This window comes from Argiope bruennichi, chromosome 11 (assembly GCF_947563725.1).
Source record: "Argiope bruennichi chromosome 11, qqArgBrue1.1, whole genome shotgun sequence".
Lineage (NCBI taxonomy): Eukaryota > Metazoa > Arthropoda > Arachnida > Araneae > Araneidae > Argiope > Argiope bruennichi.
This window is the reverse complement of record NC_079161.1, coordinates 20,684,829-20,710,976: the sequence shown is the minus strand read 5'-3', so window position 1 is coordinate 20,710,976 and position 26,148 is coordinate 20,684,829. Positions and strand designations below refer to the sequence as shown.

Below are 26,148 nucleotides of genomic sequence, written 5' to 3'. Positions count from 1 at the left end.
AAAACGAAGAGACACAGCATTTTATTTAGCAAGAATGTATTTCAATCTTTGATGAACATTTTTCTCAATGTTGTAAATTTCTGATACGATAAACCATACAGGTTTTACATTTCCACACATACACATACAAGTTATTTTAAAAACTTCACTTCAAAGAAAATGACTGGATTTTTTTCTGAAAAAATACATCAAAACTTAAAGCATTGATAGTTGGAAAAATTCCTATGTCCTAATCCTCTTTGGAAATTCAATCGTTCCATGGAGTCGATCCATCAATCCTACATTACCATAATTCTTGCTGTGCCTGAAAAAGAACGACACTTTTAAAAAACTTTAAATCATTATAATAATCAGAACATTTTAAAGAAGATTAATATCCTTTAACTTGATTACATATTTTTGCCGTATGCTATATTTGAGAGGGCCATTTTGAAAGGGAACCTCAATTTTTTCACATTTTTTTTTGGTGATGTCACGGTCTTTTAGCTCCTATTCATTTATTCCATATGAAAACGAGATTAACAGTTAAAGCACTTTCAAACGAATTTTATTTCAGCTTTCATTTTGTAGACGGCCAACACTTACAGTTAAGTTCTCCTATCTTCCACCACCCCATGCGCAGACTATCTAAATATTGTTACGAATCTGCGATGCGGCTTCCCAGCATGTTGGTTCCATAGGAGGTCCCAGAGCTTGGCGACAAACTTGGCGACCCTTTGGAGACATTGACGCCAAATAGATTATATGCGAAACATCGAGAATTTTCCCGATCCGTCCAGTAGGAACGGAGATACGCCTCGAACGTTCCTGATTGGTTGAGAGGCTTCTAGCCCCGCCTCCTGAGACCTATAAAAGGAAGCACCCGCAGCTGCCGGGCAGTGATGATTTGGAGTTGTGAACCAGTGGAGAATCGAGTCGTGGACCAGTGGAGTCGAACAGAGTAGTCGGAATCGGCAGCAAGAACTGGCCTTCCAGAGATTAGCGGAGCAGCGACGGAGTCAAGTGAGTGCTGAATTAAGTTGTGAGCTACGGTCTGCATTAGAGTCTGTTGTGTGCTGTTGTCTGCACGTCTCGGCTGAAGATAATTGTGGGCTATATAGTTGTCATCTTTGTGTTGTCCTGTGTGTCTTCGTGTAAATAAACGCCGTTGTTTCATTTTCTACTGCCGCCTGCTGATTGAGTGTTCTCCACACCATATAACTCCCACTATCCAAACGAACCCTGGAAATTTCGTAACAATATGCTACAGATTTCCAACCAAGTACAAAACTCTCCCACGTCGAGATATTGCTGCTGTGAATTTGAAATGACGGACGAACTGTTTCTCAAGAGCTTAAATGCTATATTGCAGTAAATGAGTATTGTGTATTCAATTTCAACAATAAAGAATCAGTTATTCTTTATCAATCAACATCAATTATTTATATCAAAGGCATTTTGGTGAATACTTTGTTATTAAAAATGCAAAAGACAAGGTAGTTCTCCGCAGTTCATTCGAAATACGGAAAACAACTCTCTAAAGAAAGCGGTCAGTATCTAGAAAATACAACACACTCACGAATATCCGTTTCGCGACTATCCGGCTTCCGTACTGTCCGTCCTAGTTTTCTTTTATCGGAATTAAATGACTAAGTTAAGGCGTCTATTACGTCACCTATTAAGGACTTTTCCAAAACCTAAAAACTGTAAGTTTTGACTCTTATTTTAGGGCTACCTTTTCATATCTGTGTAATCATTATGATGAAGCTTGTGGTGCATTGCATATATAAGCCAGTAACAGCGCTTCTACCCGAAAAGCTGTTTTTGTAAAATCGGTTCGTTGCTGGACTGCTAACCAAAAGGTCCCAGGTTCTATCCTCGCGCGTCCCTCACATCTATACTGGGGTGCATTGCATATATAAGCCAGTAACAGCGCTTCTACTCGAACAGCTGTTTTGGCATAATCGGATCGTTACTGGACTGCTAACCTAAAGGTCCCAGGTTCTATCCTAGCGCTAAATTGGTGACCTCGGACGCTGAACCTTCAACCTTCATATAGCTGTTGTGGCGCCATCTACCCGCAACTAAAGTCGTCAGACTCACATGACGCAGCTAAACCAAAGTCGTCAGACTCACATGACGCAGCAACCCAAAGCCGTCAGACACACTTGACGGACCCACAAAACGCTCGCCATAACGCTTGCCGCTATTCAAAACTGGGTACAGGCCCATTAAGACAACAGCTACTACTACTACTAAAATACATCACCATTCAACATCCAATATCGTTCGACTCACTGGAGGGTGAGTACTGTGGTGCATTGCATATATAAGCCAGTAACAGAGTGTATACGTTTGTCTAGTGGTCTTGTTACTCGGCAACAAATCCCAACGTTGCGAGTTCAGTCCTCCCCACCTAGCAGTGAAAAATAAAATAAGATTGTGCCAATTTTTCTTAAAAATTTGGCCTACGATTTATGTTATATCTCTCTAAATGACAAGTGCACTTTTAGACAGTCGTTTGCTTATACCAATAAATCGATTAAATCTGGAAACGCAGAGGTCAAATGCCATACAATTAGACTGTTAAGTGTTGCACTCTTTTCGTAATGGGAAGGCAAAATACAACTGATCAAAAACATAACAAAATATTATGTGACGATCCTGAAACTGCAAATCTATTTCTACATAAACCAATAAGCCTTCCATCCTTTCCCCACTCATTCAAATTACAAACAAAAACCCAGAGCAAAATAAATCATGTCCCTTCCAATGCCCAATCTTCTCGAAATAGCCGAAAGCGTGCAATTGCCTACATGTTTATAAATACCCCGGATCAAGTGAAAAAAAGCTTAGAACCGAAGACGTATATTGAAGGTCAACATCCATGAGATATACTTCAACCGCCATCTGGTGTTGTTTAAAAATATAAATAAAACGTTCCAAATAGAAATCCCACAGACGTGATCGAGGGCTGATAGAAAGAGAAAGGCTCGTCTCGTATATGATACCGTGAGCCGTGAAAGAAGAATCGAGTGATCACGTATATGGTATTGAACGGGCTAATGGATCCGATCACGGTCCTGAACGGGTTAAAACCGAAGACGAGCATTCCGTCTTTATTTTAATTACACATTTTATGACAGCATTATTTAAATTTTTATATCAGCGTTTGATAAATATGACAAAAGCTTACTTGATATGATGGAGGTCATGGACTTCAGATTCGGGAAACCGAAGAATGCGGAAACCGGAATGCAACACCAGTGTCGATAATGTGGCAATACAAAACCACAGCCAGGTAGTGATTAAATGACTTCCTAAAACCACAGGTCCAAGAGTAATCGGAAATATATTGCATAAAACGTGTTCTATCGGATGGCAGAGACCTGCGGTAATGGCGATAGGGGTTTCCCACTTGTGATGAACCTTATGAATGTGTCTGAACATGAACGGTGTGTGGAAAAACCTGAAAAGTTATTATTATGAATTAAAATTTAAAAAATCCTACTTCATTTTTATATTTGAATTATGTAATGTTCTTAAAAAATAAATGTAAAATAAAATATAATTACCACATCATAACTAATTGTGAAAATTTCTGTAAAGAAGTTACTGAAGAAATATTGAAAAGGAATCATTTGGTCGATGAAATGTTTCTTTTAATAAAAGAAATCAATGCGTGAAATCAACAGCTGTTATAAGGTTTATTAATTATTAATGAAGCTGATTTTAAAGTGTGACAAACGATCAATAAAACTGGATTGTTAAAGAATGTTAAAAAGAAAATTCGCAGAGGAAATAAAACCAAAATACCACGATATAATCTACTAGATTGTACAAAATAACGAATACTGTACACTATAATAGACATACTATTATGTAGAAAGAGAACTTTCTAACAATTCAGGATAATATTACAACTGAAAGGAATGGATTACAAATATGATACAATATTCACTACAAAAATAACAATTACTTTTTATGGATGTATCGATAACAAATACTTATTACAAATTGCTCAGAATACCAAATACTTATTTTAGATGTCTCCATAACAAATGCTTATTTCAGATGTCTCCATAACAAATACTTATTGTGTATTGCTGAAAATAGTAAATACTGTGCTCTAATTTAGATGTACTGATATGTAGAAAGAGAACATTTTGATAATTTTAGACAATATTGAAACTGAAAAAAAAAATGGATTACAAATATATAATAATCTCTATAAAAGTAGTAAACACTTATTTTAGATGTCTCCATAACAGATACTTATTGTATATTGCACGAAATAACAAATACTGTACTCTATTTTAGATGTACTGATATGTAGAAACAGAACATTCTGACAATTCTGGATAATATTAAAACTAAAAAAAAGATTATAAATATATTTATTATAATATTCTCTAAAAATAATAAATATTTATTGTAAGTGTATCGATAACAAATGCTTATTTTAGATGTTTCTGTAACAAATACATATTTTGTATTGCTCAAAATAATAAAAACTGTACTCTATTTTAGATGTACTGATAAGTAGAAAGAGAACAACATTCTGACAATTCTGGATAATATTTAAAATAAAATAATGGATTATAAATATATAGTAATATTCTCTAAAAAAATAATAAATATTTATTGTAAGTGTATCGATAACAAATACTTATATTAGATGTTTCTGTAACAAATATATATTTTGTATTGCTCAAAATAATAAAAACAATATTCTATTTTAGATGTACTGATAAGTAGAAAGAGAACCACATTCTGACAATTCTGGATAATATTGAAACTTAAAATAATGGATTATAAATATATAACAATATTCTCTATAAAAATAATAAATATTTATTGTAAATGTATCGATAACATATATTTATTGAAGATGTACCGATAACAAATGTTTATTATATATTGTTCAAAATAACAAATACTATAGTCTGTCTTATATATACTGATATGTAGAAAAAGAAAATTCTAATAATTCTGAATAATATTGAAACTGAAAAAAAAAGGATTACAAATATATTACAATATTCTCTACAAAAATAAAAAATAAAAATATTGTAGATGTATCGATAACAAATATTTATTGTAGATGTATGGCTAACAAATACTTATTGTAGATGTGTCGATAACAAACACATATTGTAGATGTGTCGATAACAAATACTTATTGTAGATGTGTCGATAACAAATACTTGTTGTATGTTGCTCAAAATAACAAATACCGTACTTTATTTAAGATGCAGTGATATGTAGAAAGGGAGCATTCGGACAATTTTGGATAATGTTACAATGGAAAGAATTGGACTGCAAATATATTAAAATATTCTCTACAAAAATAACAAATATTGTAGATGTATCGATAACAAATGCTTATTGCACGTTGCTCAAAATAACAAATACTGTACTCTGTTTAAGATGAAGTGATATGTAGAAAGGGAGCATTCGGACAATTTTGGATAATGTTACAATGGAAAGAATTGGATTGCAAATATATTACAATATTCTCTACAAAAATAACAAATATTGTAAATGTATCGATAACAAATGCTTATTGTACGTTGCTCAAAATAACAAATACCGTACTCTGTTTAAGATGCAGTGATATGTAGAAAGAGAGCATTCGGACAATTTTGGATAATGTTACATGGATTGCAAATATATTACAATATTCTCTATAAAAATAACAAATATTGTAGATGTATCGACAACAAATGCTTATTGTACGTTGCTCAAAATAACAAATACCGTACTCTGTTTAAGATGCAGTGATATGTAGAAAGAGAGCATTCGGACAATTTTGGATAATGTTACATGGGTTGCAAATATATTACAATATTCTCTATAAAAATAACAAATATTGTAGATGTATCGACAACAAATGCTTATTGTACGTTGCTCAAAATAACAAATACCGTACTCTGTTTAAGATGCAGTGACATGTAGAAAGAGAACATTTGGGCAATTTTGGATAATGTTACAACGGAAAGAATTGGATTGCAAATTTATTACTATATTCTCTACAAAAATAACAAATATTGTAGATGTATCGATAACAAATGCTTATTGTACGTTGCTCAAAATAGCAAATTCCGTACTCTGTTTAAGATGCAGTGATATGTAGAAAGAGAGCATTTGGACAATTTTGGATAATGTTACAACAGAAAAAATTGGATTGCAAAATATTACAATATTCTCTACAAAAATAACAAATATTGTAGATGTATCGATAACAAATGCTTATTGTATGTTGCTCAAAATAGCAAATTCCGTACTCTGTTTTAGATGCACTGATATGTAGAAAGAGAGCACTCGCACAATTTTCGATAATGTTACAACGGAAAGAATTGGATTGCAAATATATTACAATATTCTCTACAAAAATAACAAATATTGTAGATGTATCGATAACAAATGCTTATTGTATGTTGCTCAAAATAGCAAATTCCGTACTCTGTTTTAGATGCACTGATATGTAGAAAGAGAGCACTCGCACAATTTTCGATAATGTTACAACGGAAAGAATGGGATTGCAAATATATTACAATATTCTCTACAAAAATAAGAAATATTGTAGATGTATCGATAACAAATGCTTATTGTATGTTGCTCAAAATAGCAAATTCCGTACTCTGTTTTAGATGCACTGATATGTAGAAAGAGAGCACTCGCACAATTTTCGATAATGTTACAACGGAAAGAATGGGATTGCAAATATATTACAATATTCTCTACAAAAATAAGAAATATTGTAGATGTATCGATAACAAATGCTTATTGTATGTTGCTCAAAATAGCAAATTCCGTACTCTGTTTTAGATGCACTGATATGTAGAAAGAGAGCACTCGCAAAATTTTCGATAATGTTACAACGGAAAGAATGGGATTGCAAATATATTACAATATTCTCTACAAAAATAACAAATATTGTAGATGTATCGATAACAAATGCTTATTGTATGTTGCTCAAAATAGCAAATTCCGTACTCTGTTTTAGATGCACTGATATGTAGAAAGAGAGCACTCGCACAATTTTCGATAATGTTACAACGGAAAGAATTGGATTGCAAATATATTACAATATTCTCTACAAAAATAACAAATATTGTAGATGTATCGATAACAAATGCTTATTGTATGTTGCTCAAAATAGCAAATTCCGTACTCTGTTTTAGATGCACTGATATGTAGAAAGAGAGCACTCGCACAATTTTCGATAATGTTACAACGGAAAGAATGGGATTGCAAATATATTACAATATTCTCTACAAAAATAAGAAATATTGTAGATGTATCGATAACAAATGCTTATTGTATGTTGCTCAAAATAGCAAATTCCGTACTCTGTTTTAGATGCACTGATATGTAGAAAGAGAGCACTCGCACAATTTTCGATAATGTTACAACGGAAAGAATGGGATTGCAAATATATTACAATATTCTCTACAAAAATAAGAAATATTGTAGATGTATCGATAACAAATGCTTATTGTATGTTGCTCAAAATAGCAAATTCCGTACTCTGTTTTAGATGCACTGATATGTAGAAAGAGAGCATTCGGACAATTTTGGATAATGTTACATGGATTGCAAATATATTACAATATTCTCTATAAAAATAACAAATATTGTAGATGTATCGACAACAAATGCTTATTGTACGTTGCTCAAAATAACAAATTCCGTACTCTGTTTTAGATGCACTGATATGTAGAAAGAGAGCACTCGCACAATTTTCGATAATGTTACAACGGAAAGAATGGGATTGCAAATATATTACAATATTCTCTACAAAAATAAGAAATATTGTAGATGTATCGATAACAAATGCTTATTGTATGTTGCTCAAAATAGCAAATTCCGTACTCTGTTTTAGATGCACTGATATGTAGAAAGAGAGCACTCGCACAATTTTCGATAATGTTACAACGGAAAGAATGGGATTGCAAATATATTACAATATTCTCTACAAAAATAAGAAATATTGTAGATGTATCGATAACAAATGCTTATTGTATGTTGCTCAAAATAGCAAATTCCGTACTCTGTTTTAGATGCACTGATATGTAGAAAGAGAGCACTCGCACAATTTTCGATAATGTTACAACGGAAAGAATGGGATTGCAAATATATTACAATATTCTCTACAAAAATAAGAAATATTGTAGATGTATCGATAACAAATGCTTATTGTATGTTGCTCAAAATAGCAAATTCCGTACTCTGTTTTAGATGCACTGATATGTAGAAAGAGAGCACTCGCACAATTTTCGATAATGTTACAACGGAAAGAATGGGATTGCAAATATATTACAATATTCTCTACAAAAATAAGAAATATTGTAGATGTATCGATAACAAATGCTTATTGTATGTTGCTCAAAATAGCAAATTCCGTACTCTGTTTTAGATGCACTGATATGTAGAAAGAGAGCACTCGCACAATTTTCGATAATGTTACAACGGAAAGAATGGGATTGCAAATATATTACAATATTCTCTACAAAAATAAGAAATATTGTAGATGTATCGATAACAAATGCTTATTGTATGTTGCTCAAAATAACAAATTCCGTACTCTGTTTTAGATGCACTGATATGTAGAAAGAGAGCACTCGCACAATTTTCGATAATGTTACAACGGAAAGAATGGGATTGCAAATATATTACAATATTCTCTACAAAAATAAGAAATATTGTAGATGTATCGATAACAAATGCTTATTGTATGTTGCTCAAAATAGCAAATTCCGTACTCTGTTTTAGATGCACTGATATGTAGAAAGAGAGCATTCGGACAATTTTGGATAATGTTACATGGATTGCAAATATATTACAATATTCTCTATAAAAATAACAAATATTGTAGATGTATCGACAACAAATGCTTATTGTACGTTGCTCAAAATAACAAATTCCGTACTCTGTTTTAGATGCACTGATATGTAGAAAGAGAGCACTCGCACAATTTTCGATAATGTTACAACGGAAAGAATGGGATTGCAAATATATTACAATATTCTCTACAAAAATAAGAAATATTGTAGATGTATCGATAACAAATGCTTATTGTATGTTGCTCAAAATAGCAAATTCCGTACTCTGTTTTAGATGCACTGATATGTAGAAAGAGAGCACTCGCACAATTTTCGATAATGTTACAACGGAAAGAATGGGATTGCAAATATATTACAATATTCTCTACAAAAATAAGAAATATTGTAGATGTATCGATAACAAATGCTTATTGTATGTTGCTCAAAATAACAAATTCCGTACTCTGTTTTAGATGCACTGATATGTAGAAAGAGAGCACTCGCACAATTTTCGATAATGTTACAACGGAAAGAATGGGATTGCAAATATATTACAATATTCTCTACAAAAATAAGAAATATTGTAGATGTATCGATAACAAATGCTTATTGTATGTTGCTCAAAATAGCAAATTCCGTACTCTGTTTTAGATGCACTGATATGTAGAAAGAGAGCACTCGCACAATTTTCGATAATGTTACAACGGAAAGAATGGGATTGCAAATATATTACAATATTCTCTATAAAAATAACAAATATTGTAGATGTATCGACAACAAATGCTTATTGTACGTTGCTCAAAATAACAAATTCCGTACTCTGTTTTAGATGCACTGATATGTAGAAAGAGAGCACTCGCACAATTTTCGATAATGTTACAACGGAAAGAATGGGATTGCAAATATATTACAATATTCTCTACAAAAATAAGAAATATTGTAGATGTATCGATAACAAATGCTTATTGTATGTTGCTCAAAATAGCAAATTCCGTACTCTGTTTTAGATGCACTGATATGTAGAAAGAGAGCATTCGGACAATTTTGGATAATGTTACATGGATTGCAAATATATTACAATATTCTCTATAAAAATAACAAATATTGTAGATGTATCGACAACAAATGCTTATTGTACGTTGCTCAAAATAACAAATTCCGTACTCTGTTTTAGATGCACTGATATGTAGAAAGAGAGCACTCGCACAATTTTCGATAATGTTACAACGGAAAGAATGGGATTGCAAATATATTACAGTATTCTCTACAAAAATAACAAATATTGTAGATGCATTGATATCAAATGCTTATTGTACGTTGCTCAAAATAACAAATTCCGTACTCTGTTTAAGATGCAGTGATATGTAGAAAGGGAGCATTCGAAGAATTTTGGATAATGTTACTGCTGAAAGAAATGGATTTCAAATATACTAAAAAATTAAAATAATTACTGATATAAAATGAGTATGTCATATAAGAGACAAAAAGTTGTCCCAGTGTCGTTTGAGACTAAAAGCTTATCAGTATCGTATATATCATTTTTTCCCAATATTCGTTGAGAGTGTTAGATCATATCTAAAGAGTGATTGACAGAAAAAGATAAGTTTGATTGAAAAGTGAGACTATACAAACCTGTGCAAGTAGTAAAATGCAATTTCTTCCAGGAGAACGATGAACACGAGATCCAAGATGATGCGTGAAAAAGCTGGAACATTTTTGGTATCGCAGCCTCTCCATGTCACAGCGTGATAAAATAGCACTGACATAGGAATGCCACACACAAGTTGGTTATAAATTATTTGCTTGGAATCTCTCCAAACTTCGCTAAACTTCATTTTCTGATATAAAAAAGAAAATGAAAGTGTATTCAAAATTACAAATTCAACAACCAACAATTTTTAAGCATTATTTACATTATATGCGAAAAACTTGATACATATATAATAATTTTACATAATAATATACGAAAAACTTGATACATACATAATAATTTTACATAATAATGCGAAAAACTTGATATAAGATATACAACTGCAAGCAAAGAATTTTCATTTCTTTATAGGTATTCCACTACTTCTTAGAGATATCTAAAATGGCCAGTTTCTGAAACTTCGGTATAATGAATGCTTATATCGAAGTATGAATGAAATAGATGTTACCCATTAAATTTGTGATAATTCCTTATAAATTTAAAATAAAGAAACAGAACTCATATGAACGCGAATGAATGAAGTTTGATATGCTATCTCGGTTCTAAATTTCTAGTTGTGTATCAAAATTTTGCTTAAAAAAGGAACGCCTAAATACGAATTCAGATTTTTTTACTATACAGAGAATTACAAAATTCTCCTAAACGATAATCTAAAAAATAAAATCTCCGCACTCATGGTGTTTAAGGCTCTGCCTGAAGTTCTCAAATTTATGCGTTGCGGAAGAAGAGGATAACACCTTTATTAGAGAATATGCGAGTTAGTTTCGGAGAGACTATACCGCTGGTGATTTTTTTTCCCCAAAATAATCAAACACTACACTGAATCTTTTACGGATTACTTGATGAAACTGTGGCGGATTGGGATGAGCCAGGATAGAACCTGGGACCTTATGGTTCGCAGACGAGTAACATGACCACAATACAAAAGCAATTACTCGGGTAGCATAGCTGTTAACAGGCTTATAAGCTATTCACCACAAAACTGACAGATAGCTGAAAGAACAGAGAATGTAAAATGTCGGATTGAAACTTCATCCAAATCCTGATCTAATGCCATACCTGATATTTGGAGATTTTCTGAATTCTGTACTTCTGTAAGAAGTTTGGCTTGCCACTCAAATCAATTGTTAAGAAACATATTCCAGGAATCCAGAAAATAAGAAATGTAACAATTACTGAGCCTGAAACGATAGCCAATTTTTCACTTTATATATTTGAGACAAACTTCATCACAAAAATAAATTTTGAGTTTCGCTATATGAAAGAAAACATGCCTTTTTTTTGTTCAGTTTCTTAACATATAAAAATAAAATTCTTTGGGTTGCATAATGATTTTCACTTTTCATTTCAAAAATAAAGTCGTAGAGTTTGAAATATCAACATAATTAACTATAAATTATAAGGAACAACTATCAGAAAGATAATATTTCAATCCATTGTATAAAATTTTCTTATATAAACATTGCATTTTATTCGCGTTGTGATTGGTAGACAGCGTGTAGCCTGACCCATGACATTTGAGGTTGGCTTTGCCAGTATTGTTTGAAATTAATAAAAATTATTATTACGCTGTTGTAAGGCGAGTTCGCAAATTGTACAGACTCAGTCTATGGCAAAGGATACCGACATGCTCTGATTGGTTTAAGCCTTGGCATCTTTTTGGCAATGTTTTGCACTCATAACAGTGTAGTTTTCGCTTATTTGGCTCAAACCTTGTACCTTTCATTAGTTTTATGGAAGATACGAGTGAATATCAACACGACCTAATTTTTATTAATATAATGGCTTTCTCTAAATATTATTAGTAATACTACTAACACTAATTATTAATAATAATAATAAATATTACTAATAATACAAGTAACTAATGTTGTTTATGCACAGACGTATAAAAACTATATGAAAGTAATGACTCAACATATGATGCAGCAATTAAATATTTCTTATTTTTCTATGATTTTCGTGCCTTTATTAGATAATTTATGCAGTCACTGAAACTTGTTGCTGAACGTTTGTTACTTTCCCATCCACTACTTATGGGGAGATGATTACTTAATGCCCAAAAACGTATAAATATGTAAGCTTTAACGGAATATGTGATTTCGTAGCTAATTTTTTTTAGTTATATCAAAATAATATTAAGAAGAAACACGTATAAAAATTATTTTTAATAAATTGTCATTTTTATATTTCCTGAATTTAGGTTTCAGGATTTGATCTTTTCCGCTGTATATGTCTTCCAGATTAATATTACATGTAAACCGTAAAAAATAAGAGGGGGGGATTCACAAATTTTATTTATTTTTATAAAAATATATTTCGGTATGGCATCTTTTTGGCAAAAAATTGCCAAAAAGATGCCAAGGCTTAAATCAATCAGAGCGCGTCGGTATCCTTTGCCATAGACTTAGTCTGTACAATTTGCGAACTCGCTGTTGTAAGTATTTATTTTGCACTTGCGGTGAACCGGTGGTAAAAAAGAAAAGTAAGAATTAATTAACACCAAATTAACAGCAAATAAATTTAAAACATTATTATTTCTTAATTCTATTTTTCGACACACCGTTTGTGGCAACAAAAATGGATAGCTTTCCGGTTTGTTTACCTTTTTCCAGGAATGCAGTCTTCTGAACATCTAAGCAATACACATATTAACTTTGCATTGTTTTTTTAAATAGTAATGGGCCGTCCAGCGAAATCAGATGAAGAAAAAATGCGAATAAAGACCGAGTGAGAATCTGGCAATTTGGAAAGGAAAGCTGACGGTGAAGCTGCTAAGTTTGTGCCAAAATATGAGAAACTGATTTAATATTTAGATATTGGAGATATAAACAAAGAATGTTCTCATTGTAGATTTTTGAGTTTTGAGTTTTGAATCGTAAGTACGCCGATCGGAAAGGTTATGTTCTCATCATGGAAAAAATTACATTTTTGTCATTAAACGAATGACCAATGAAGTTTAAAAATTTGCTAATGGAAATAATGAGCATCGCTTACAGTATCCTCAAGTATATTATAGTACTACAAAGCCCCCTAGTCATGGAATATATATATATATATATATATATATATATATATATATATGTATGTATATTAATTAACACATGCGCAAATGTGAGAACTAGAGGATCGACAGATATGATTGTTCATTATAAGATGAATTCACTATAAAAAAAGGGGTTCACATTTTCCTTTAAAATTTGTATATATTAGTACAGAGTTTTTAATGATAAATGCTATTGATTAGTTTATAGTCTGGCAATAATCGGTCAATTTGTGAAACCTTTTGTAAAGTATATATGTACTTCAAAACAAAATGAAAAAAAAAGGGCAAATACTACATATTTACCCCAAACCACTAAGTTGAATTCATCATTTCCAAACCATTCCCAAACTGTATTCCATTGTCCTTGAAAATAATGATGGGCAGACTCCAACAAGTATTGGAGTTTCCTAAAAAGAATAAAATAAACAGAATATTTCAATATTTCAATTTTTCGACTTCATTTAATATTTATTTTTGATTTATTTAATTCATACGGATTTCTATTGAAATAGACAAAAGAATACGTTTCAAGTAATTTAGTTTCTCATTAAAAATGAATGAAAGGATTATCCATTGTCGAGCTTAAAATAAGCACAATATTTTCGAAGACATCGTTACAGTTATAAGCTTATGCGCATGCTCTAAGTATAACTATTTTATGCAAACCAGACACATTTCTGTTTTGCATAAAATAGTTCATAATGTAACTAGTGCCAATTTGGATAATTGGGAAAGAATTGTACGGACTCCATTATTCTTTTTAGGTTTAAAATGATAGCAGAGCATTAAGAAGAGTTTTTTTTTCTAATTACATAAATATATTTACATGAATTGTTAAATAAATGTCCTTATTTCAAAAATAATTTATTAATTAGTCAGCATTACCAGTAAGAATATTTCTAATTACCCCGATGCGTTCTCAATTACTATAGAGGATATGAGGGAATTGGTGAACACTTGTTTTGGTTTCTCATCAAAACAACAAATTTACATTATAAGAATATGTTTGAAATTATGAGAATTGAAAAAAGAAACTAAAATTATATATAACATTATGAAATAATCATATTTCTATATCATGAAATTAATCTTATTTTTTAAATTACGAGGATTTTAAAATTTTCTATTTTTGATTTATAATTAATTTGACATATATTATTTACAATAATTATTAGTATCTCGCTTCTTTTTCGATAGAATGTTGTCCTAACGGAGAGCCATTTAATGTTCTAAAAGCAAATGTTGATCCAAATTTCCTGGGTACAAATACATGAAATTTAATAGGCTCTTATTTATTATATTTAATTTTTTTTAAAAATTTCTATTTATTGACTATGTAAAGAAAATAAGTGCAGTTTTGACTTTTTTGGAAAAAAACACAAATATGTTAATAAGAAATCTTCTTGAATGAAACAATAGCCATAATAAGGGAAATTTTTATTATATTCAATTACTTATTTTTAAAATATAATTGATTTTTTATTTTCTAATTTTATATGAATGAAATTGAAGAATTCAAAAATAACTTAAACTTAATCTAAAATAAAGTTGCAAAAATTAGAAATATTTATTAAACAAATGTCAAATTAAATTGATATAGCGAATCCACTTATCAGTGCTGAGTGTAAAGGGAGAGAAAGAAAATTGATATCAAAATGTCACTTTTAAGAAACAGAATGATGCTTGTAAATAATGAGGAAAATGTTGCTGTTAATCATTAAAAGGAGAGAATGAAGAAAATTCAAATCAAAATGTCACTTTTAAGAAACAGAATGATGCTTGTAAATAATGAGGAAAATGTTGCTGTTAATCATTAAAAGGAGAGAATGAAGATAATTCAAATCAAAATGTCACTTTTAAGAAACAGAATGATGCTTGTAAATAATGAGGAAAATGTTGCTGTTAATCATTAAAAGGGGAGAATGAAGAAAATTCGAATCAAAATGTCACTTTTAAGAAACAGAATGATGCTTGTAAATAATGAGGAAAATGTTGCTGTTAATCATTAAAAGGAGAGAATGAAGATAATTCAAATCAAAATGTCACTTTTAAGAAACAGAATGATGCTTGTAAATAATGAGGAAAATGTTGCTGTTAATCATTAAAAGGGGAGAATGAAGAAAATTCGAATCAAAATGTCACTTTTAAGAAACATAATGATGCTTGTAAATAATGAGGAAAATGTTGCTGTTAATCATTAAAAGGAGGGAATGAAGATAATTCAAATCAAAATGTCACTTTTAAGAAACAGAATGATGCTTGTAAATAATGAGGAAAATGTTGCTGTTAATCATTAAAAGGGGAGAATGAAGATAATTCGAATCAAAATGTCACTTTTAAGAAACAGAATGATGCTTGTAAATAATGAGGAAAATGTTGCTGTTAATCATTAAAAGGAGAGAATGAAGAAAATTCGAATCAAAATGTCACTTTTAAGAAACAGAATGATGCTTGTAAATAATGAGGAAAAGGTTGCTGTTAATCATTAAAAGGGGAGAATGAAGAAAATTCGAATCAAAATGTCACTTTTAAGAAACAGAATGATGCTTGTAAATAATGAGGAAAATGTTGCTGTTAATCATTAAAAGGGGAGAATGAAGAAAATTCGAATCAAAATGTCACTTTTAAGAAACAGAATGATGCTTGTAAATAATGAGGAAAATGTTGCTGTTAATCATTAAAAGGAGGGAATGAAGAAAATTCGAATCAAAATGTCACTTTTAAGAAACAGAATGATGCTTGTAAATAATGAGGAAAAGGTTGCTGTTAATCATTAAAAGGGGAGAATGAAGAAAATTCGAATCAAAATGTCACTTTTAAGAAACAGAATGATGCTTGTAAATAATGAGGAAAATGTTGCTGTTAATCATTAAAAGGAGGGAATGAAGAAAATTCGAATCAAAATGTCACTTTTAAGAAACAGAATGATGCTTGTAAATAATGAGGAAAATGTTGCTGTTAATCATTAAAAGGGGAGAATGAAGAAAATTCGAATCAAAATGTCACTTTTAAGAAACAGAATGATGCTTGTAAATAATGAGGAAAATGTTGCTGTTAATCATTAAAAGGAGGGAATGAAGAAAATTCGAATCAAAATGTCACTTTTAAGAAACAGAATGATGCTTGTAAATAATGAGGAAAATGTTGCTGTTAATCATTAAAAGGAGAGAATGAAGATAATTCAAATCAAAATGTCACTTTTAAGAAACAGAATGATGCTTGTAAATAATGAGGAAAATGTTGCTGTTAATCATTAAAAGGGGAGAATGAAGAAAATTCGAATCAAAATGTCACTTTTAAGAAACAGAATGATGCTTGTAAATAATGAGGAAAATGTTGCTGTTAATCATTAAAAGGAGGGAATGAAGAAAATTCGAATCAAAATGTCACTTTTAAGAAACAGAATGATGCTTGTAAATAATGAGGAAAATGTTGCTGTTAATCATTAAAAGGAGGGAATGAAGAAAATTCGAATCAAAATGTCACTTTTAAGAAACAGAATGATGCTTGTAAATAATGAGGAAAATGTTGCTGTTAATCATTAAAAGGAGAGAATGAAGATAATTCAAATCAAAATGTCACTTTTAAGAAACAGAATGATGCTTGTAAATAATGAGGAAAATGTTGCTGTTAATCATTAAAAGGAGGGAATGAAGAAAATTCGAATCAAAATGTCACTTTTAAGAAACAGAATGATGCTTGTAAATAATGAGGAAAATGTTGCTGTTAATCATTAAAAGGAGAGAATGAAGATAATTCAAATCAAAATGTCACTTTTAAGAAACAGAATGATGCTTGTAAATAATGAGGAAAATGTTGCTGTTAATAATTAAAAGGAGGGAATGAAGATAATTCGAATCAAAATGTCACTTTTAAGAAACAGAATGATGCTTGTAAATAATGAGGAAAATGTTGCTGTTAATCATTAAAAGGAGAGAATGAAGAAAATTCGAATCAAAATGTCACTTTTAAGAAACAGAATGATGCTTGTAAATAATGAGGAAAAGGTTGCTGTTAACAATTAAAAGAAGAGAATGAAGAAAATTCAAATCAAAAATATCTCTTTTTTGTGAAACGGAAAAAGGCTTGTATATGATATGAGAAATGTTACTTTTAACGATATAAAATGCAAAAAAATTCAAGTACCACGAATTCGAATAAAATATATTTTTATAATAAAAGTGGATTCCAAAAATTCGAACAATTATCGTCTGTTTCAAGATAGTTAATGGCATTTGAAGATAAATATTGAGGGGACATTGATAATAAAATTGAGCTTACTGGATTAACATTTCGTTTTCTTCATGCATCCAAATGTATAAAAAAAAACTTAATAGTTCTGCAATATAGAATGAAATAAAGGTATAAAAACCGGAAAATTTCAAAATAGTAACCGTGAAAAAAATTCCTGTTTCTCTGATTATTTGTGAATTGAACATAACAAAAACAAATACCCTACAATTGGCATTCATTATTCCAATTTTAAAAAAGCTTTTGGAAAAGCGGCCAATTTATGGTTTAAGGTAAAAATACTATAAATGGTAATGTGAAATAAGTAAGAAAATAACTATTATCCAATGAATTAAATTATTTCGTTAATGTTTTACAAAGGTTTGATAGAAATTATAATAATAAGTAAAATCAGAGAAATTGCTTACAAACGATTATCTGCTCGTAAAATAAGGTCTGAAAGTTTATGATGAAACTAGTACTGCTTCTGTTATTTTCCTTGAAATTATGTAATTGTAACTGAAAAATTAATAAATAACGTGAGAGTTTGGTAAATTTTCCGTTATGAGACTTGATTGAACAGAAACAATCCTATTGTAGAAAGATACAAGGAAGTCCAGAGTTTCCATTTGCATAGACTCACCATTATGATTACGATGATATATCAGATTTTTGCTTCCAAGTATGAAAATGTTCTTACTGAAAATCAAAACTAGTTTATCGCTATCTGTATTAACAGTCGAATATAATGTAGCAAAACAGTAGTAAAAAATACAGCAAAAAATTGTTATTTGCTAGTGAAATACTATAAATTATTTTATGACGTCAAACGTGTCCTTGACGTTGTTTTTATTTCCTCGAAGTTTAGAAAGAAAAAATATTGTAATCGCTAAAAAAAAAGAAAACTCTCAAATTTATTTAAATCTCCAGATTTATGGTTTCTGTATTAAGAAGAAAAAAATCATATAGGGAATTATTTCCCTCAGTCTGTGCATATATTAATTCATACAGACAATGAGGAAACTGATTAGAATACTTCGTGTATGGTTTTCACGCAAAAAAACTGAAAATCCGTAAAAAGTTTTAGGCGAACTTTATCCACTAGAATTCTATTTGCATTTATTATTTTTTTCCTGTAAACTAGATAAAGTACAAAGATCTTGATAGCTGGAATAACTTTAACGAATCGAATAAAAATTAGAATAATTAGTGCGAAAATTTTGCTGCATTAGAAAACCATACATCAATTTCCGTTTATCTCGTAGTTTAAAAGCTGATGTATACAAATCGCTTAATCCTTTCAATTAAAAATCGTATCTATTTCTTTTCGTTAATGAGCCATTTTCTGTGGTAATAAACGATCATCAATTTCATATTGGAAAGCATTTGAAAGTAACCAAAAATTGCCGTTCAAACAAGAAATTAAAATGTACAAAAAATGTATTTATGGTGTCTGCATAAAGTTTCTCTTAAAAATATGGAAATTCATTATAAACTTGACATCTAAAAAAGATTAATTTATTAACTTTAATAGTACCGTTCTTAGTATTTTTTTCCGAAATAATGCCGTTTTTAATATTTTTTCCACTGTATTTTTAACGATTTTGGATTTTTGATTTCATTTTGGGAAAAAAACAGATGTGGGAATAAATTGAATATATATATATATATATATATATATATATATATATATATATATATATATATATATATATATATATATATATATATATATATATATATATATAAATTCACACATGTGTGTTTGTATAAATATATAAAAATGTATGCGACATCTAAAAAAGATTAATTTGTTAACTTTAATAGTGCCGTTCTTAATATTTTTTACACTGTATTTTAACGGTTTTGGATTTCAAGCATTTTGAAAAAAAAAAAAAAAAACAGATGTGGGAATAAATTGAATATATATATATATATATATATATATGCATACATGTGTGTTTGTATAAATATATAAAAATGTATGTGTATAGAAAATGAAAGTCATATTTAAGCGAAGAATTTTAATGATTGGAATGTGAAGTTTGTTATTTTAATTTATTATTTGATGACAATTATTTAACTACTCAATATGAAAAGTAAGTACTTAAAAAATGCATTTTCATCCCGATTTTATTATTAACTATTCACATGAGAAATCTCTTTATTATTATTTTAATTATTAGAAATCGATTATTTTAATTTATTATTTGATGACAATTATTTCACTACTCAATATGAAAAATAAGTACTTAAAAAATGAATTTTCATCACGATTTTGTTATTAACTATTCACATGAGAAATCGCTTTATTATTATTTTAATTATTAGAAATCGATTATTTTATTATTTGATGACAATTATGTAACTACTCAATATGAAAAATAAGTACTTAAAAAATGAATTTTCATCACGATTTTGTTATTAACTATTCACATGAGAAATCGCTTTATTATTATTTTAATTATTAGAAATCGATTATTTTATTATTTGATGACAATTATGTAACTACTCAATATGAAAAATAAGTACTTAAAAAATGAATTTTCATCACGATTTTGTTATTAACTATTCACATGAGAAATCGCTTTATTATTATTTTAATTATTAGAAATCGATTATTTTATTATTTGATGACAATTATGTAACTACTCAATATGAAAAATAAGTACTTAAAAAATGAATTTTCATCACGATTTTGTTATTAACTATTCACATGAGAAATCGCTTTATTATTATTTTAATTATTAGAAATCGATTATTTTATTATTTGATGACAATTATGTAACTACTCAATATGAAAAATAAGTACTTAAAAAATGAATTTTCATCACGATTTTGTTATTAACTATTCACATGAGAAATCGCTTTATTATTATATTAATTATTAGAAATCGATTATTTTATTATTTGATGACAATTATGTAACTACTCAATATGAAAAATAAGTACTTAAAAAATGAATTTTCATCACGATTTTGTTATTAACTATTCACATGAGAAATCGCTTTATTATTATTTTAATTATTAGAAATCGATTATTTTATTATTTGATGACAATTATGTAACTACTCAATATGAAAAATAAGTACTTAAAAAATGAATTTTCATCACGATTTTGTTATTAACTATTCACATGAGAAATCGCTTTATTATTATTTTAATTATTAGAAATCGATTATTTTATTATTTGATGACAATTATGTAACTACTCAATATGAAAAATAAGTACTTAAAAAATGAATTTTCATCACGATTTTGTTATTAACTATTCACATGAGAAATCGCTTTATTATTATTTTAATAATTAGAAATCGATTATTTTATTATTTGATGACAATTATGTAACTACTCAATATGAAAAATAAGTACTTAAAAAATGAATTTTCATCACGATTTTGTTATTAACTATTCACATGAGAAATCGCTTTATTATTATTTTAATTATTAGAAATCGGTTATTTTAATTTATTATTTGATGACAATTATTTAACTACTCAATATGAAATGTAAGTACTGAAAAAAAAAATGAATTTGCATAGCGATTTTGTTATTAACTATTCACATGAAAAATCGCTTTATTATTATTTTAATTATTATAAATCGATTATTTTAATTTATTATTTGATGACAATTATTTAACTACTCAATATGAAATGTAAGTACTGAAAAAAATGAATTTCCATAGCGATTTTGTTATTAACTATTCACATGAGAAATCGCTTTTACTTATCTTAATTTCTATCAATCGATAAATTTTATTTCCAATGTATTTGCAGCATTTTGAATCTTTTTTTCTATATAATTTGAATCTAATGAAATTGATTTTTGTAAAATGAAATAAAATAAAAACCACTATCGCATTTTCGGCTAAAAATATTTGCTAATAGATACAAACATTCACAACTTAAACAAAACAATATAAAGAAAAACTAAAATAACGTCTCACCTTTTTTTCAAAATTTACTCTTTACTAAACAAATTAAAGTATTTTTTTTCTCTTAATATTGATTGAAAATAGAAATAACGGTTTTTTTTCTGTTGACATGTAACTAATCAGAAGATGTTGATGTTTAATCAACATAAAACAATAATATTATGCTGCATTTTGTGAGAAACGGTGGTATAACCTGATAAATCGTTTGCGCTTTTCTATAATAATCCTTCGATGATACTACCCCAAAAAACGGTAGCGCATCTTCCCCGTGATCCGGACGTCCTGGGTTCGAGTCCCGGTTTGGGCATGGTTGTTCTTCCGTTGTTCTATCTGTGAGATGTGTGAATGTGCCCTCCTGTAAAAAGGGGTTGTGCAAGCGAATGAGTGATGTGTGAGTAGCAAAGTCGTACTCTTGGCCCTAGTTGGCGCCATTATAAAAAACAAGAGGCGCTCCCCCACCGGCTTAAAATCGCTGATAACAGCGGGCTTGTCCATGGCAAGTGCCATAAGAAAACAAACAAACAAACAAACCCCAAAAAACAAAATTTCTTTTTTTGAGTCAAATTAAGAAGCATCTTCTTTAACAGATAAGGCCTTTAGCCATCAAATATCTTCAACTCAAAACTATTTATTATTTTGATAAGAGAAACCTACTTTGAATAGATGCAAAAACGATTGTATCCATTTTGTTTCCACACATTTTGTTGGAATAATTTCAGTTTGGAATAGCCGAAGGATAAGAGCGATTCCTTTAAATGCAATTAACTAATTCCTTGTATTTTGGGTCATTGGTCATGGTGCCATGAGCAAATATCTCGCCTTCTTATGGCGCTGATTACACATAACAAAATATGTTTAAAAGAAAACGTGAACTTACTCGTTCAACATCTTTTACCACTCCTGCTTATGAATAATTTAACCCAAATTCAATAAAAGATATCACTTTATAAGAGCTATTAACCAATGAACCTTAGATATCAAAGACGCATCGTCACATCCAGCTTAGTAAGCAACTTCTAGAGAGGTTTTTAAAGTTAACAGTCAACTTTTTCTTTTAATCTCTCAACTCACCGATTTCGAAATATTGGATAACACTTCAACTTACTATCATTTGATATGAAATAAATATATATTTTGAAGTGTTTTGGTTCGGATAAAAGTGAGTTCTGCTCTCTAGGTGGTGATTACAGTTAGTAAACGCAGATAAAATAAATATTTTTTTTTCTGGAAAAAAAATATTCTTGAATGAAATTAGTTTCGCACACACACATTTATTTCGAAAGAAATTTAAATAAAATTTGAACCTGAATTAATTTAAAACTCTTCGCATGATAATATTATCGAGATAGAAATATTAATTACTTTATTGTCCGCGTTTTTATTAAGACCGCTAAGCCATTGTTTCAAAATAAAATTTATAAATCTGTTAAACTATATCAAAATAATAAAAAAATACTAGATACCTCTATTAAAATTGAAACAAAAGTCTCTAAGAAAGTCCTGTAAATTAAATATAAATATAAACATGTGAATATTAATATATTATATATTATTACGAATTATATATTATTACGAACATTAATATATTATGTATAGAATTAAATATAAATATGCAATTTTTTTTAAAATTAAAATTTGTTGTGATAAAGCTGACTCTACAATTAAACAGACTTCTCTTGCATCATGCAACTAACTAACAGAAAAATCTCTTACATCATATGTTAAATGATAAATTTTGAAACTCACTTTAAAGAATTAAAGACCCTGATAAATTAATTTTTTAAATTTTAAAACGGTGTAAAATTAATTTTTGGAGGGTAAATTTATTTTGGACCCCGAAATCATTAAGGAAAATATTAAACTTTTATTTAATTAAAATATGATTTAAATTTTGAAGAAAAAAGCCACAAAATGTCTTAGGGAAGACTTATTTTATAAAAATATACTGCACCCCCCAAATTTGTTTCGAGCTTTATCGGTCTGCTTTACACACGGTTTGATAAAGTTTTCAACGAACATCACAGTGTTTAAATATAAACTAAGAGCTTAAAAACTTAATAATGATAACGAATTTTCATATTAAATCCAATTTTTACATCAATAAGCATAACGAATTGTATGAATATACTTATTTTATTGAAATCCTAATCATTGAGGCATTTTGTTGATTACAATATTTTTGTTTTATTGGATAGTAATTTAAACTCAATACAAATGATTCGAGCAAACAATCAACAAATTTTAGAAGTTCTCTAAGAAGTATTCTTTTTGCGAATTCGTCACAAATTCCGATATCATGTGTTTAATAAAGTTATTTTTTTTAAATAAACTCTTTTTCCTGTCTAAAAGACATGAAACTTGTTTAGTAAACACGAAAAAATTAGTTAAAATAATAAGAATATACACTAATTAATCAATTTTTGTTGGACTCTGTTTCAACATCTAAGTTATTTATATAAAGAAAGTACATGGAAAACCAAGCTTCTCTCGACATTTTTTTTTTGTAGAATTGTGTTTTTATGGATAAAATATTTACATATGATAATGTAACTTGTAACATACATGTACATTAATGTACATAACACAATAATTACATTGTTGATATTGGATGCAAGCCAAACATGTTCATATTCTGATAATGTCATATTGCGTCATCTAAATAAAATTTTAATGATTTTTTTACAATTTCTTTCACAAGGATCAGTAGGTTATCATCCTATGGTAATAATGCTCGTACCACAAGATTTTACGAGATACCGGCATGAGTGGAGATAGAAAAAAACACTTTCAGGAAAGATGCCTATATAGATAAAATCACACTCATGTCCATAAATTAAGGATAATGCAAGTTCAGGAAAAGAAAGAGTCAGAAGCAAAACAAATGCGACTTATTTGTAAAGCCTATTTATTAAACAAAAGTTAAAGAGCAAAAAAGAGGCTATATGTTTGATGATGATGATGATGAAGTCGTGTCCGCGTTACAACGGAAGGTGGATGCAGTAACTTCTGAGGACTACTTACCTAAGCACCCGAGGGCAGAAGTCTGATTTTTAGCTCATATGAAGATGAAACTCACACATTCGCTTGCACAACCCCTTTTTACAGGGGGAGCACATTCACACACCTCACAGATAGAACACAGATGAAGAACAACCAAGCCCGAACCGGGACGCTCAGATCTCGGAGAAGACGCGCTTACCCCTATGCCAGGACGCCGGCAGGCTATATGTTTGATATCATTAATAAAAATTGCGACTTGTGTTGTCATCCATAAACCCTGGAGCAAATTACAGAAAAAAAAAGCTTTTTACAAAAACCAATATTACATGGGTGGTATGATGGTTAATACATAGTATGTCTCCCAGACGATGCAATACAGTCCGTACAATGCCTAGGCATTCTGAGTATCAAATTATCGATCTGATTTTGGGGAATACTACTCCACTCATCAAGCAATGCTCTCCAAGGTTCCGGTAGACATGTAGGAGGTGGTTGACGGGCTGAAACTCGGCAGCCAAGCATGTCCCAAACGTGTTCTATTGGATTCAAGTCCGGTGAGAATGCTGGCCAGTCCATACGGGTGATATTCTTCGATCGAAGGCATTCGTTTACGATGTTTGCACGGTGAGAATGGGTGTTGTCATCCATAAACACGAATTTTGCGCCTATGGTGCCCCGAAACAAACGTACATGTTGTTCCAGAATGACGTCCCGATAGATTTGGCCTGTCAGAGTTCCAATTTGAACATACAGGTCAGTTCTGGAACACAGAATAATTCCTCCCCAAACGAGCATTCCTGCACCACTGTAACGGTGTCGTTCAATGATGTTCGCTTGATGGTAACGGGTACCTAGCGCTCTTCATATGAAAGGCCGGCGTGAATGAGACTTCAAGCTAAACCTGGACTCGTTGGAAAACATCACACAAGCCTACTGTTGCGGTGTACGCAATGCATGTTCTCTACTCCAGGCTAACTGCAGGCGACAGTGAGTTGCAGTAAGTGGAGCACATCTTACAGGCTTACGAACATATAGACCAATCTGCCCTAAGCGTCTGTACACGGTCTGCCTTGAAACTGTCGTACCAGTGGCTGAAAAGAGTTAACAAGACAGGTCTGATGCTGCGATCTGTCTGTTCCTTTTGGCAGTAACTGCCAAATACCGGTCCTCATTCGATGTTGTAAATTTGGGCCGACCTGTGCTGTACGTCTACTCACATAACCATCATCTTGGAATCGTTGCCAAAGCCTGGTTTAGTTTAGTTATATTAACAACCCGTTTAAAGCAACACTAGGGCTATTTTGGGAAGGATATCGTAATTTTGAGCCTCCGTCATATGACGAGGACGACACCTGAGCTGGCCCCTCCTTCTCTACACCACGCCACACCAAAAAGACGCGGTGAGCAAGATGTCACT

General features: G+C 30.1%; 1 protein-coding gene across 1 annotated transcript; it reads right to left on the bottom strand.

Moving 5' to 3' along the window:
* Positions 1–22,766, bottom strand: LOC129957255 (fatty acid hydroxylase domain-containing protein 2-like). Its single transcript, XM_056069509.1, has 6 exons — positions 22,609–22,766; positions 13,868–13,971; positions 11,578–11,699; positions 10,440–10,645; positions 3,176–3,448; positions 1–304 (listed from the first exon to the last, which is right to left on the bottom strand). The coding sequence occupies exons 1-6, from the start codon at positions 22,617–22,619 to the stop codon at positions 223–225; spliced, it is 798 nt and encodes a 265-aa protein (XP_055925484.1). The 5' UTR covers positions 22,620–22,766; the 3' UTR covers positions 1–222.
* Between the last annotated feature and the right edge of the window lie 3,382 nt (positions 22,767–26,148).